The following is a 15297-nucleotide window of genomic DNA, read 5'->3' as shown; positions in this document are numbered from 1 at the left end:
TAATACATAAAGCCATCCACAACAATAATATGCTTTGGTTCTCGGAACACCTACACTTCAAAGAATCTAACCGACCAATTAGACCCCAGCATCTAGCCAGACTACCGATCCCCTCGCCAAAAATGACCAAACTTGCATCTACTAAAGCACGATCGTTCATCATAGCTGGGTCCACTATATGGAGCAGCATGCCCTCTGATCTACGCCAAGAAGCATGTCTCAAAAAATTCAAACAAAACCTAAAAACCTGGTTATTCAAACAAGCATACTACTAACTGTCTGGGACCAATTCTACCCACTTACATCTCCTTCACAATTACTCTTGGTTTCCCCCTCCCCCCCTACTCCCTCCCCCCCAGAAACGCTCCCCTTCGTTAATTTTCTCTATGTAAATGAACTTTCTTTTGTCAAGTTATCTTATAAGTTAATAAGTATTACACCAGACCCCTTGACTCCCTTATATCATCGATCGTTATTCTCCTAGTTGATTTTATACTTTGTTTATCGTTTTATCAGATTATCTGTTGTACTGTAAAGTGCTTTGCTGAGTTATTGTTATCTGTAAACCGAGGTGATGTGCCACACATGCCGCGGTATATAAAAATCTTTAAATAAATAAATAAATAAATAAGGTGAAAAGGATTTTGTGACTTTGTATCTATTCAAATGGGTGAAATTTAAATATTTATTTATTGGCATTTGATGATCTGCTTTTTACCATGAATGGCCTCAAAGCAGATTTCAATAATCGTAAAGTAGGTTACAATAGTGCTAGATCAAAATGCGGTAAGTACCGCATGCGATAGCAAAAGGGGTGTGTTTTATGCTAATATAATATTTATTGCAATTTGTGCTAATTACCTGTGTGAAGAGCTAAGTTACTGCAAATTGTGATACCATTTCAGATTCTGTGATAAGTGCCAGACCTGTTGTATTTCCTGCATTCAACCACTGGGGGACCATGAGAGAGAGAGAGAGAGAGAGAGAGAGAGAGAGAGAGAGAGTGTGTGCCTGGCCGTAATATCATGGCCCATAGGCAGGTATTTGTATCCCTATGGTAGGCCCACCTAGTAACTCGAGGTGGGGATTAGGTAAGAGTGTAGGGGGTTAGGGGCCACTTTGACATTCTACGTGACACCCACGAACAGAACAGTGGTCTCTTGTGAAGATTTGCTGGCCTTCAGTGTGAGGAAACTCACTCCAAGATGAGATTTGGGCAAGGTTCTCTCAACCTAGCTTGATGTTACCCAGGTAGAGAGTCCATCAAGCTAGGTTGAGAGAACCTTGCCCAAATCTCATCTTGGAGTGAGTTTCCTCACTCCGAAGGCCAGCAAATCTTCACAAGAGACCACTGTTCTGTTCGTAGGTATCATGTAGAATGTCAAAGTGGCCCCTAACCCCCTACACTCTTACCTAATCCCCACCTCGAGTTACTAGGTGGGCCTACCATAGGGATACAAATACCTACCTATGGGCCATGGTATTATGGCTTGTTTCTCTCTCTCTCTCTCTCTCTCTCTCTCTCTCTCTCTCTCTCTCTCTCTCAATTCAGCTGAAATCAGACTTACAGGAGACATCACAAATGGCAACAAAACCTTACCACACAGTCACAGCAGCTATCACACAGCCTAATGCATTTGAAAGAGGTGTAGTTAAAATCAGCATTATGGCTGTGTAATAGCTCTTCACAGACAGGCTAACCCAGCCCACTCTCCACCCCTAACTCCTCCTATTTTCAGAATTTGCATCGCACCATACGATATGGTGCGATCGCATGCGGCAAGGGCCTATCACATGCGTTAACAGGGCTTTTCGCATGCGATAAGCCCTTAACACATGTGAAAAAGCCTTATCGTATTTTGAAAAATGACCCCCAATATTTGTTGAGGATCCATATATTTAAAGACAGATTCATAGTTAGGTTCTTTTGTTGTTGCTATAGAAATAGGAATACTTCTGTACTAACTAGATCAGGGGTACCCAAACTTGTCCTGGGGACAACACAGCCAGCTGGGTTTTCAGGATATTCATAATGAATATGCATGAGATATTTTTGCATATACTGAGTCTTCATGAGATGCACATTTTTCTCAAGTCATATTCATTGTGGATATCCTGAAAACCTGACTGGCTGTGGGGTCCCCAGGACAGGTTTAGGAAACTCTGAACTAAGTTGATGAAGTCTCTGTTGGGAATGCTTGGCTAAAAGGCCACACTTTCAGTTACTTTGACTATCATAATTCTTAGGAAACATAATCCACAGACTCCATTCTTTTTTGCTCTAGAATTCTTTAAAAATGTCACAGTGCCTTCTAGGAACACCCATGCAAAGGTACAAAATACCAGCAAAGCTAACTTTTCCATTACTTGCAATATTGAAACTGCCTCTCCCTTCACTACCCCAAATATTTTATGACTGCTCTGCAGCACCTCAAAATCTTTATGCATAAAATTCAAAATGTGCTGAGTTTAAGAGAGGTAAAATGCTCTGTGAGGGAAACAGCAGTGTCATATGTTTGGCTGACAAAAAGCACATGTGTTTGCGCGGATATTTACTTTAGAACAGCCACATCAAAAGTGGAGGCAATGTCCAACGGCTCGGCATATGGCACTAATTTAGCTTCCAACTGGTTGGCATATGGAGTGAATTTAATTCTTAATTGGTTGGCATATGGCGCAGAATGTCGATAGCGAATTCCATCTTCTACCTTTGTCTCTGACATGGAGACCCAGTTATTGACCTGCAGAGTTTTCCCACTCTCTTCCCAGATTAGAATAGCCTGGCTTTATGTCAGCATGCAGGGATTTATTACTGCACAGCTAAGAACTTGGGAAGCAGCCATTGGTATTCCAGAAAAAGATTCCATAACCCAGTAAAATCTGAAATGAGCACAATGGTGAACACAGAAAAACAAGAGACAAGTGAGACTTCTACCTCAAGTAGCATTTGCATTTTTGACAGAACTGAACCGAAAGAGTGAAGGAACAGGAACTATTATTATCTTTTTAAAATATTATTAATTTTTCAATACATAGTTTTTAGTCGTGCAATACATGAGTCTAGTTCTTTGTTTAAAGGTGATTGCAGCGAGAACACTGTTGCCTGGCAGAGACACTCACTAATGTGAAACAGTGGAAAACAAACAGGTTAGGTCATTCCACCTTCTACCAAGGACCTGACTTATCCAAAATACTTTCTGCCTCTGGAGGAAGAATAGTGGAAAGAGCCAGACTAGCAACAGTTGTAAAAACAGATAGTCAGGAGACAGTCATTAAAATGGAAAAAGAAAAATATTTGTTGGAGGCTTAAAAAAGATTTGTGGAGTGAACAGGAAGAGGAGCCACCACCGAGGTTCTTCAACTTTGACACCAATTCACCAAAATACATATGCAATTTTTATTCACCTCTTCCAGGCCTCAAGTCCCAAATATATCTACTCTTGCTCTCAGCCGGTGTAGCATCAGCAGGGACGAGGCTGCACCTGGCAGCTCCCATTGTAACATATGATCCTTTTTTTTTTTAACACCTGTGAATCTCCATTCCCATTTTTCACAAACAGTAGCGGTAGTGCTCTCCATTCCACGCCTTTCTTACTGCACACATGATAGAAATCTCTCAACTTTTGTTATGTTTCAGGACTCTTCGTCATGTCATGGGGAGTAATAGTGACTAGCTCATGTTTCTTGCAATACACATGGGCAATCTTAGCCGGCATACATTTTAGGTGATTTTTAAAGGGAAACATGAGCTGTTGCCTTCGAAAATAAGCAGTCTCTAGGCATGTGTGCACTGAGACAGCACACGTTGCCTCTGCTCTTTGTGCGCACAGATGGGAGAGAGTTAAATAGCATGTGCACTTTTGAAAATATCAAGCACCTCCACTGACCTAAACATGCCCCTGGTGCCGCCACTTTTTAATTCAGTTAAAAGTACGTGCAAAGGGAAAGCCTGCACATACCATTAACTGGACAGAAGAGGGCAATTTCTAGCCAAGCCAGTTTACCCCGGTCAGTGGCCTTAAATATTGCCCTCCCAATGCCTATAATGCTATAATGTTGTCTGTTTAGTTCAGGACTTCCCAAACCTGTCCTGATGACACTCCCTCCTCTACAGCATATTAATTGAGGATATCCTTTAGGATATCCTCAATTAATCCCCAACGCATGGTCATTATTTATATCCTGAAAGCCAGGGCTGGCGTGTGAAGCTCTGGGCTAGTTTGTGCTTTCACCCTGCCAGGATGTTATCACATGATCGATTCTCCCCATCTTATGTTAAAGTGGCATATCAGGCATCCTGCTCATCACTTAAAACCATAGACCTGAGAAACAACCACAGACACTTAACAGTCATGAAAGACACACACAAAACTACTCTCAAACAGGATTTACATGTGACGGAGGGGGGATATGATGGAAATGTTTAAAATCATGAGAGGTCTAGAACGGGTAAATGTGAATCGGTTATTTACTCTTTTGGATAACAGAAGGATTAGGGGGCAATCCATGAAGTTTGCAAGTGGCACATTTAAAACTAATAGGAAAAAGTTCTTTTTCACTCATCGCACAATTAAGCTCTGGAATTTGTTGCCAGAGGATGTGGTTAGTGCAGTTAGTGTAGCAGGATTTAAAAAAGGTTTGGATAAGTTCTTGGAGGAGAAGTCCATTACCTGCTATTAATCAAGTTGACTTAGACAATAGCTACTGCTATTACTAAAATCAGTAGCCTGGGATAGGCTTAGTTTTTGGGTACTTGGCAGGTTCTTATAGCCTGGATTGGCCACTGTTGGAAACAGGATGCTGGGCTTGATGGACCCTTGGTCTGAACCAGTATTGGATGTTCTTATGCTTTATGTTTCAGATTCAACTGCCCTGCATCTCTGCACATTCTTCCAACTATAGTTTTCAAATAGCTTCTTGGTCTGCAGACCTCTACCTTTCATATTTGAAGGGAGCTCTCAGGACAAAACATCCCACTCAAGAACTTGAGGGAAAACTGCATGGAGCTTGTCTATGTCAGAAGCAAACCCCTGCAATTGATGCACAACCATTAAAAACACTTTAGCATCATAGGAAGTGTACTGGTCTTTCCAATGTTTGTGACCTCTCAGATAAAGCAGAACTATTTGTAAAGGATACAGAACAAATTAGTTTCAGAAAAGTACACTAAGCAGGACAAAAACCACCAATGATAAAAAGGAAAGATGTCGATTTGGGAGGTGGGTGCAAGATGGTGTGATTGGCCCATGAAAGAGGGGGCTTGTCCATCTGCTACAACCTCTGGTACTTGTAGCTTACTGGCCAGAACCTATATTCTAGAAGTGAAACCCAGAAGGGGGAAGAAGGAAGAGGGGGAGCTCTAGGTCCTGCCTTATTGATCATCATCTGCAGAGCCTTTTAGCTTCCTGGCAGACAGGTTTGGGTAGCTATTAGCACTTCATTGATGCTGATTACTTGCAAATTCTCAGTTGAGATTAGAGAATAGACTTGCTTGCTGTGCTTCCTTTAAACAATTCTAGCTGTTGGGGCTATCCGAAGAGTGACTTTAAATATTGGGAAAGGGATAATGAGTCATGTCTGTTGGTCTGCAGCTGATAGTATATTACCAATTCAGAGCTGGGACTGATCTTCCAACTCATATAATGAGGGTTTATTCATTTTTCCTGAGATATACTGGACCTCTGAGCAGTGTTTCTTTTACATAGGATGAGTATTTTTATTTTCCTAAGTTAATGTATAGATTTCTGCTGGAAATGTTTCTAAGTCATAATCTTGGGGTGAATTGAGCCATAAGAGTTCAGATACACATGGGGTTTACCCTTATTTCTTATTTGGACATATGTTGATAGCCGTGTTTTCGGTGCCAGCTGGTGGGTCAAAAAAATATGTAATGCAAAGAGCACTGTCCTCCTCCATGTGTCCTCTTTCCTCTTACCACACCTTTCTAGCTGTAGGAATCCTTATAGGTCTGAAAGGGATAATGGCAATTTAAGTGAAAAATAACTGAAATGATAATGCACAGATGGAATGCAGGCTCTGCATTATAATTTCATTTCTGCTTCGTGTTTACAAATGAGAAAGATGGTTGATAGAGTGACCTAAGCAGAGAACTTACGGGTAGATTTTCCAATGGACGCGCTGATTTTCTAACATGCACGTGCCGACGTGTTCATGTTAGAAAATCCATGGGCCGCACACACATGTGTGCCGGATTTTATAATCCGCGTGCATATGTGCGGGCGGCGAACGCAAGGGGGGGAATTAATGCAACCTCCGTGCGGTGATGCATTCCGGCTTTCCCCAGTTCCCTCCCATTCCGCTCCAATTAAGGAGCAGACTACGAGGGAAATTCCCTAACCCCCTAACTAACCTTTCTTCCCCTTCCCATCCCCTAAAACTCTCCTACCTGGCCTTAATTTTTTTGTTTCATTACTTGCTGCTCCTTGGGAGCAGAAGTAATTTACGTGCGCCAGCCAGCTGCCGGCGTGCGCTTCCCCAGCCGGCCGGCCTCCATCTTGCCCTGCCCTTCCCCACCCCTTCGAAGAGGCCTGGCACTTGTGCACGTACCAGGCTTTACGCTCATGCCCGGGCCCCTTCGAAAATTCACTCGGTGCGCGCAAGGCCCGGCCACACGTGTAAAACCCAGATTTTACGCACACAGAACTTTTAAAATCTGGACATTACTGTATATGCTCTTCTAACCAAGATGATAGAGTACAAAGGAAGAAGACAGAAAAGACTGTCCTGGCTAGGGAGAAATCTTTCAGGTAGTCATATTCTATGGCTGGCCGCTGGGATGTATTCTTGGCAGTGTGGACAGAATAACCAGTCAGAATGGATGGGCCAGATGGTCTTTTTCTGCCATCATTGACTATGCTACTCTGTTAGAAGACCCATATCCATCACTGATATGCCACAAGGAAACAATGCTGGTACTTCCATTAGGCACAATCCCACCAGAGAGAGGCCAAGAGGGTGTTGTACCAGAGCTAATACCACCAAAGAAGGGAGCATTGTGCTGGAGTCAATGCTGCTGGGAGGAGGGAGCACTGTGCTGCCCCTCCCCCATCTTACCACCAATAGGTAAAATGGGGGAGGGGGAATGCATAATTGAAGGGTCACCTAGGGCATCAAATACTCTTGCACCAGCCTTGCTGCTGAAAGTTTCTTTCTTTCTTTAAAGAGCAAGGTAAAAAAGAGGATCCCTTGCTTGCACTAGATATGCCTTTTTACAAAGTTGCTCTTCAAAACCAGACAGTTCATATTTATGAGGACATTAAAATAGGTTTTAAGGAGCTAGGAGCAAAAGCACTTTACATCAAAGGAAGCCTATAGTTTCTAGCAGCATTTTTTCATGTATAGGGTATTCATTTTATGTTAAAGGTGTGATAGAAAGTCAAATTCATTTATTTTCCTTCCTAGTGGAAGAAGGTGGTAACCATTCATCCCAGCAGGAAGCCAAATCCAAATATCATAAAATTAAATGACCGAGATAATTAGCCAGTTTAAAGTAAGTCAAGGCTGAGAAGATTCAAGCAGCAGCAGTAACCTACAGTCCCTGGCATTTTCTGCCAATCCCATGACCTTGCTGGAGAAGTAGTGGAGATTGTGGGGAGAGATGGCAGTGTCAGGGGACGCAGCAGAATGATAGGTGGGAAAGGGGTCGAGTCCCTACATGGAAATACTGTCCATGTCGTTTTTAGCAGAAAAACAGATGAGACGGACTGTACAGAGCTGGAAAAATAGCAGCTGGAAGAGTGGAATCCCATTCCCTGCAGCACTGCATCACTAAATCCATAAAAAAGTAGCAATTCTCACATGCTTTGTGGTGTGCCATCTTATGGTATCAAAGGACTTTCATTAAATTGCTGGCTTGTTGACTAACTTGGAGTATGACAACTATTATTTTTGAGTTGTTGGGCACTGATATCGTCAGCCAGCAGCACAGCTAGGTGCATGAACATCCCAGTTCAATTCATTTCAGATTAATTTTTCAAGCCTGAAGCTAAAACGCAACCAAGATGTCAATTGTGAAAAGCTTTTTTTTTTTACCCCTTAATTTTATTTTGTTAATTCGTTTTTGTGATGATTTTACTGGAGGACATGGACCAACATGGTTTATGGATAGCTGGTGAGGTGAGCATAATGAACCAATGGTCCAAGAATAGCTCTGTGGCTTTTTTCTGATTATATAGACAAGATGGTGACACTTTAAACTTTACCTCCCTCTAAAGTAATGTCTCTTCCTTGGAAAATATTTAATGACTTCAACCAGTTAAATTTATTCAATTTTACAGAAAATGTCATTAGCCAAAAGATGACGCAGAAAGAAACTATGCACTAAAGGATTTCCTATTTCTCTCTGAAGATAAAGTTAAGCATGACAAGCCATCAGCACATCATCATCCTCATCCTAACGGACTTTGTAGCTTAGTGGGTTTAATGTGTTTAACTTTCATCTCCAGGGACTTAGGATCAAGCCTGGGTAGGCTGCACAAGTGAATGGATTTAATTACAGAACTACATTTGTTCATGAGACAAAAAAAAAAAAAAGCCATTATCCAACACATAATAGAACAAACTCAGTGGCTTCTGAGTGGGGTGATTAGGAGATACTGATAAAGCTGTCTGGGAAAGTGGGCATAGCACCTGCCTGCCTATATTCGCAATAATGAAATCTAATTTCAATAAGAAAAAACTGGACTTATGCTCTTGAATTCTTTGCTCATCAATCTTCGGGAAGCATATATAGAGAGAGCGTGAAAGACCAGAGGCTGCTGCGTGATACCCGGACAGTGATTTTTCAGTTGTTTATGTTCAACCTGGAGGGCATTTGAAAAATTGGGGGGGAGAGATCCATGCAGAATTGGAGATTTTATTCTGCATGGATCTCTCACAAAAGGGGCTTTAGAAGGGACATGTACAGTGCCACCTCTGAAAGCATTAGCTTGAGCTGTGCATTTAAAGGTGCACACTGTGCCCCAAGCCATATTCCCCTCTGGGGACAAAAGGAGATAACAACTTACCGGTGGTGATCATCCTCCCCTCATTCTGTTTACTTAGAGCCTCAGGCAAAGGATTTCCCTGAGAGGCTGAAAGTTTGGAGCATGCATGACACATGCGTCCCTTATTTTATTTTAGATGCTTTGTTTTTTTTCACTGCAGAGCACCTGCCCAGTCACTGCGACAGGTGTTAAAGCAGAGCACTCATGCCACTGACTACTTAAACTCCTCTTCCAAACACAGGACTAGAGAAGAACACTTTCGCAGCCCTATTCTTCTCCTTCCCCACCCCCCACCCCCCTCCATCCCGCACCGCAATGCTTTACTCACCATCAGAAGGCTGGGGAGTCCCCCGGGGTGTAGGAGACGCGTTGAGCTCCTCCTGAGACTCTACTGAACTGGGGGAGGCCGGAGAGGTCGGGGAGCTCAGGTTCAGCGACAGTTCACCCCTGCCTCGGCACACGCCCCGGCTTCTCGACTCCTTCTCATACTCCTCCGCTGCCAACTTCTCCAAGTACTTGTATCTGAAAGCAGGGAGACTCCAATGGGTTTCAAGTCAAGCAAGAAGGGAGCCTGTGGCTGGCGTCTGCTCAGGACTGAGGCACCTGCCTGGAGCGAGCTGAACTTCCTGCAGGGAGACGCGCGATGCTCGGGCGACTGCTGCTGCTGCCGGGCTCCTTGCCAAAAAAACAAACCAAAAAACCCCACGCTCCGCTCCCTGATGCCCCCCTACATGCAGAACGCTGGCAAGAGGGCTCGGACAAGAAAATACCAAGGAAAGGCAGCCGCAGCCGGCAGTCAGGTATCTCATCCACAGGCTGCATAGTCCTGCTTTATTTCTTTCCCAGGCATTGAACACAAGAAAAAGGGCAAGCACCCTACTCACAGGTACCAAAAGCAAAGCAAGGGAGAGCGAAAAGAGTGGGGAGGGGGAGAGAAAGGATGCAAGAACAGCAAAGGAAAGTAAAAAAAGCAAGGTTACTAACACTTATTATCTGCACTGCCCTGCCATTGTATCAAAGTCTCTAAACCTGAGTTTGCCCAATCTCAGAGCAGTGCACTTGAATTTACTTTGTTTCTCTCTCTCTCTCGCTCTCTACAATGGAAACTTTTTTTTTTTTAATTCTAAAAAATTTCTCTGCCCGTCGGAGACATCCAATAGCTTGGACCTGACGTCACATATAGTTTATTCATCAAAGTCACTTTTAAAAGAACAAAGATACATCTGTTTTGCATTTTAGGCTAGCAGAGTTCACTAACTGTTTATTAAGACCAGCTACCAATCATATTTTTCTTACTGTGCTTTATAGATTTGGACCAAAATAGCTTTGAAATATGTGCTTCTTCCAGATGTCTGCTAATTTTATCCACCGTGATTTGCGCAGGAGTGAATCCAGCAATACAGCTGCAATGCACCTCTGACTCACCGCCTGCTAAATAGGTTAATGATGATTATCTCCATGACACCCCCCAACAGACACGGTGGCCATCCTCCAGCAACGCTCCTTGACAGAAGTCACCCTCTACCTCAGCCCAAGTCATTTGCACCTCGCATGCCAAATCCTATACTCCTCAAGGATAAGTTAGTAAAGAGCAGGGTAATGTCTCATCCAGAGCGGAGAAGGTGACCTACAGCCACACTACCGGCATTAGGCTTTATTTATTTCACCAGATCTCTGTCTGTGCATTTGTAGGACCGCAATAGTGCAGGAAACGGGACCTCCTCCCCTTACAGCCTTTAGACAAAAATATAGCAAGCTGCATAAGTGTCCGATTATAAAATAGGAACTGTTTACAGTCTAGGATGAAAGCCAAGCTTACAGAGAGATTCCTTTTTATGTGTGTGTGTGCCCAAACACTCAAAGAAGGAAAAGGCCCTTCCTCAGCAGCATCATCTTTGGTTATGATATTAATAATGACAAACTATATTAACTGCATTCCCTTAAGAAGCTGGAGGTGGCCGGTGAGGAGAGGGGGCGGGAACTCATTCTGCCACAGAAACTTACCAGACAAATGAGGTAAAAGCAAATTCAGATTTACTCTATAGCTAGGCTGCGGCCTGCCAGACCCCCAATAGCTAGAATAGCCCCTCACTCTAATGTGGTAATGTTTACATTGCTCTCTGTTGCTGGAACCTCACTATGTTTATTAGCTGTTTCAGCTGGGCCCCAAATGCTGTGCTGTATTAGGACTGCTGCTGACTAATTGGTAAAGCACACAGAACTGTTGAAATTTTGTTCTTCTATAGGGCTTGGAGAGCTCATTTAGTTTAAAGGATGGTAGGGTCACCAATCTGGCAGAAAGACAGCTGGATGAATTGAAGCCAAACAGAAAAATGGATGAGACATTTCCTGCATTATGATTAATCCTGTGTTCTCAGCACTGGAATGCCCGTAACCTATTTTCTGGGGCTTCTTTATTACCAAGAATAGCTCCCTGGCAGGGGAAGAGTCAGTAGGAGATTTGGGGGGGGGGGGGGGGGGAACACCATGCTAGTATTGGGGGGGTAATTTTCTAGTATTGGAGGGTAATTTTCAAAGTCACCTGCGTGCATAAAACCCTGGTTCTACGTGTCTATGCAGCTCTTCCAAAACAGACCACACATGGCCCGATTCCACGAGTCGGTTTACATGCACTCATGCTAGGCATTTCGGGGGCAGGACTTACATACAGACTTCTGGATTTTCAAAAGCCAGTGAGTACGTTTACTCACAGAAGTTGTGTGCTGCTTAATGCATAGGGTTCTTCATATTCAGTTTAAACAGATTTTCACCCTAATTTTAGGCTGATTAAAGAGAAGGTTCAGAACTGTGGATGCAGCTTTTCAAGGCCTCCCACCACTGCTGGAGGTCAGTGTGGGCCAAAGCACATGCTGTGTTTCAGGTCTCGCCCACCCCCTCCCCACCAATAAAAGTACTTGCCCTCCAATCGCCCTGATGCAGCGTTTCGAGTCCTGCCTCTCCCTCCCCAACCAGCCAAAGTGTCTGTTGTCTGTTGCTGCCAATGTGGCATTTGAAGTAGGGCCCCCCACCCCTCACCGGAGCCTGTTCGTGACAGGCTCCCTGGCCCCATACTATAGCAGAAGTGCAGTAATGCAGAGTGCAGGAGCGACAGCAAGCAAGCTACTGAAGAAGAAGGGAGGAGGAGCCTGCAGCTGAAGGAGGGGAGGCGGAGCCTACAGCCACCAGCAGGAAGGATGAATGCTGTTGTGGGAGGGGGAGTGGTGGGGGAGTAAGAAGAGAGATTATTGGTATGGGTGAGGAAAAAGATGGACATGCGAGGCAGGGGATGGGGAAACAGAGGGAGTGGATGGGAGAATCTTAATATTATTTTACTGTCCTGGCATCTGTCCATCATAATAAACTATGATATTTATCTAGAAAAATGACGAGTTATTTTTTCTCCACTGATTTTCTCCTGTTTTTGTTCTTATCATAATAAACCCTGATAAATTCCCAGGAAAAGTAAAAAAAAACAGCAAAAACTGAAAATGAAAGTCTCTACTACTGTGCAAATTCTTTTTTGCCAAATGGATTATTTAAAATGCTTGGATCTTGGTTTAATTTATCGAAAACAAACATTAAAAGGATATCAAAACATCAATTTCTGGTCTAAACAACATAAAACAAACCTCCAGCATATGAGGATATCATTTGCCAATATTTCAACATTAATATACCAACCAATATGGTATGGCTGCCTGCTGTGGACATCAATGCCCATTAACTCAGAGACCTATAGCCCAGATTCCCTTTTATTATCAATCTTAATACCCTGGCACAAATTTTAGTGCCCGTACTGTATTTTCACATGGAATACACTTCTCCTTTACAATCTGCTTGTTAGGTAATGATCAATGGGAAGCCCATTTCTGTGCATTGTTAGTTAATGTTCAAAGTCTACTACTATTGCAAATCCCTTCCTGGCATAATCTGATTACAATTAAGCCAAAAAACTACCGTAACTCCTGGGCTGATAGTCCCAGATAACGGCCCCAGGAACCACATCTCAAACACAATCTCTTACAGTTATATCTTCCCAGTTCTTAATTTATCAGCGTGTCCATGATTCCCTAAGTGGGAGGAAGAATTCTCTTCTAGGCCCTGTGAATTGCTGTTACTCAAACCCCACTTTAAAGTCAATTGTAAACAGCAGCAATAATCATGCTGAAGGCAGGGATGGTTTCCAATAGGGGTGTGCATTCGGTCCCTACGTATTGGCAATCCGCAACGGATGTTGCCATTTTCGTTGTATTCATGGGGAAGCGAAACGTATCGAGATTCTTATGGCCTGGATTGGCCACTGTTGGAAACAGGATGCTGGGCTTGATGGACCCTTGGTCTGACCCAGTATGGCGAAACGTATCGAGATTCTTATGGCCTGGATTGGCCACTGTTGGAAACAGGATGCTGGGCTTGATGGACCCTTGGTCTGACCCAGTATGGCATTTTCTTATGTTCTTATGTTCTTAATACACGAATCTTTGCTGAATTATTCGGCCGCCTAAATAAATCAATTTAAACAAACCCCCCACCCTCCTGACCTCCCCCCCAGACTTACCAAAACTCCCTGGTGGTCCAGCGGGGGGTCCGGGAGCCATCCCCTGCACTCTCACGCCCTCGGTGCCGGTTTCATCATGGCGCCAATAGCCTTTGACCTACTATGTCACAGGGGCTACCGGTGCCATTGGTCAGCCCCTGTCACATGGCCATCGGCGCCATCTTGTGCTCCTACCATGTGACAGGGGCTGACCAATGGCACCGGTAGCCCCTGTGATATAGTATAGGCAAAGGCTATCGGTGCCATTTTGATTACTGGCACCGAAGGCCCGAGGGCAGGAGATCGCTCCGGGACCCCTGTTGGACCCCCAGCGACTTTGGCCAGCTTGGGGGGGGCCTCCTGACCCCCACAAGACTTGCCAAAAGTCCAGCGGGGGACCGGGAGCGACCTCCTGCATGCCGGCCGTCGGATGCCTGTACTCAAAATGGCGCCGATCGCCTTTGCCCTCACTATGTTACAGGGACCGACGGTCAGCGCCATTTTGAGTACTGGCATCTGACGGCCCCCCGCTGGACCACCAGGGAGTTTTGGTAAGTCTTGGGGGGGTCAGGATGGGGGGTTGTGGTTAATTTTAATTTTAGCTGGGACACGAATAGAAATCGCCGTATTAACGCATCGGGGTGCCATACGGCCGGATGCAACGTATCTGCTCTCCGACGAATACGAATCCCGAATGCAACGTATGGCGTCCCTCTGCACAACCCTAGTTTCCAACATAGCATTTACTGATGAATAGTGGAATTGATAAAAGATCTTGACAGCTTTAGTTGTTTTGATATATGATGCTACAGATCAAATTCTTTGGGGCGGATTTTAAAAGGCCCGCGCGCGTAAATCCTTCCAGATTTACGCGCGCAGGGCCCTCGCGCGCCGGCGCGCCTATTTTGCATAGGTCGCCGGCGCGCGTAAAGCCCCGGGATGCACGTAAGTCCCGGGGCTTTCGAAAAGGGGTGGGAGGGGGCGTGTCCGGGGGCGTTCCCAAAACGATGCGGCGTTTCGGGGGCGTGCCGCAGCATTTCGGGGGCGGGCCCGGGAGCATGGCGCCGGCCTGGGGGCGTGGTCGAGGCCTCCGGACCAGCCCCCGGGACCGGAGGACGGAGCGGGGCTGCCGGCAGATGTGCACAAAGTTACGCCTGCTGAAAGCAGGCGTAACTTTGCCGACAAAGGTAGGGGGGGGTTTAGATAGGGCTGGGGGGGTGGGTTAGGTAGGGGAAGGGAGGGGAAGCGCGAAGAAAAGTTCCCTCCGAGGCCGCTCCGAAATTGGAGCGGCCTCGGAGGGAAAAGGCAGGCCGCGCTGGGCTCGGTGCGCGCAGGTTGCACAAATGTGCACCCCCTTGCGCGCGCCGACTCTGGATTTTATAAGATACGCGCGGCTATGCGTGTATCTTATAAAATCCAGCGTACTTTTGTTTGCGCCTGGTGCGCGAACAAAAGTACGCAATCGCGTATTTTTTAAAGATCTACCCCTTTAACTAGATTTGAGACCCTTCCATTCTTCAATAAATGTATCTAGATGGTTCAAATAAAATTTCCAATTTATAAATCAAAGTTTCTTTTCCTTTCCAGTCAATTATGGGGTAGTTTATAAATTCACTCCCAAATTGATAGGGGATAGGTCCTTTTGTTCAATTTAGTCAAAGTCCAGAAAAAAATCATAATTACTCTTTCTTCTCCTTCTCTTTACTCAAGGTACTTGACTTCAAAACCACAGGCAGACCTATTTTCTGGTAATAC

At 44.7% G+C, this 15297-nt stretch overlaps 1 protein-coding gene across 8 annotated transcripts in view; it reads right to left on the bottom strand.

The window, feature by feature from the left end:
• FHOD3 (formin homology 2 domain containing 3) overlaps positions 1 to 15297 on the bottom strand; it is a 1290292-nt gene that overhangs the window by 184220 nt on the left and 1090775 nt on the right. For all 8 annotated transcript variants that reach the window (XM_029589835.1, XM_029589836.1, XM_029589837.1 and 5 more), the window contains one exon: positions 9334 to 9527. In XM_029589835.1, the coding sequence (XP_029445695.1) occupies positions 9334 to 9527 (194 nt within the window). The remainder of the gene's footprint in view (positions 1 to 9333; positions 9528 to 15297) is intronic.

The sequence above is a fragment of the Rhinatrema bivittatum genome, chromosome 2 (genome assembly GCF_901001135.1).
Source record: "Rhinatrema bivittatum chromosome 2, aRhiBiv1.1, whole genome shotgun sequence".
Lineage (NCBI taxonomy): Eukaryota > Metazoa > Chordata > Amphibia > Gymnophiona > Rhinatrematidae > Rhinatrema > Rhinatrema bivittatum.
This window is presented reverse-complemented; position numbering and strand designations above follow the sequence as displayed.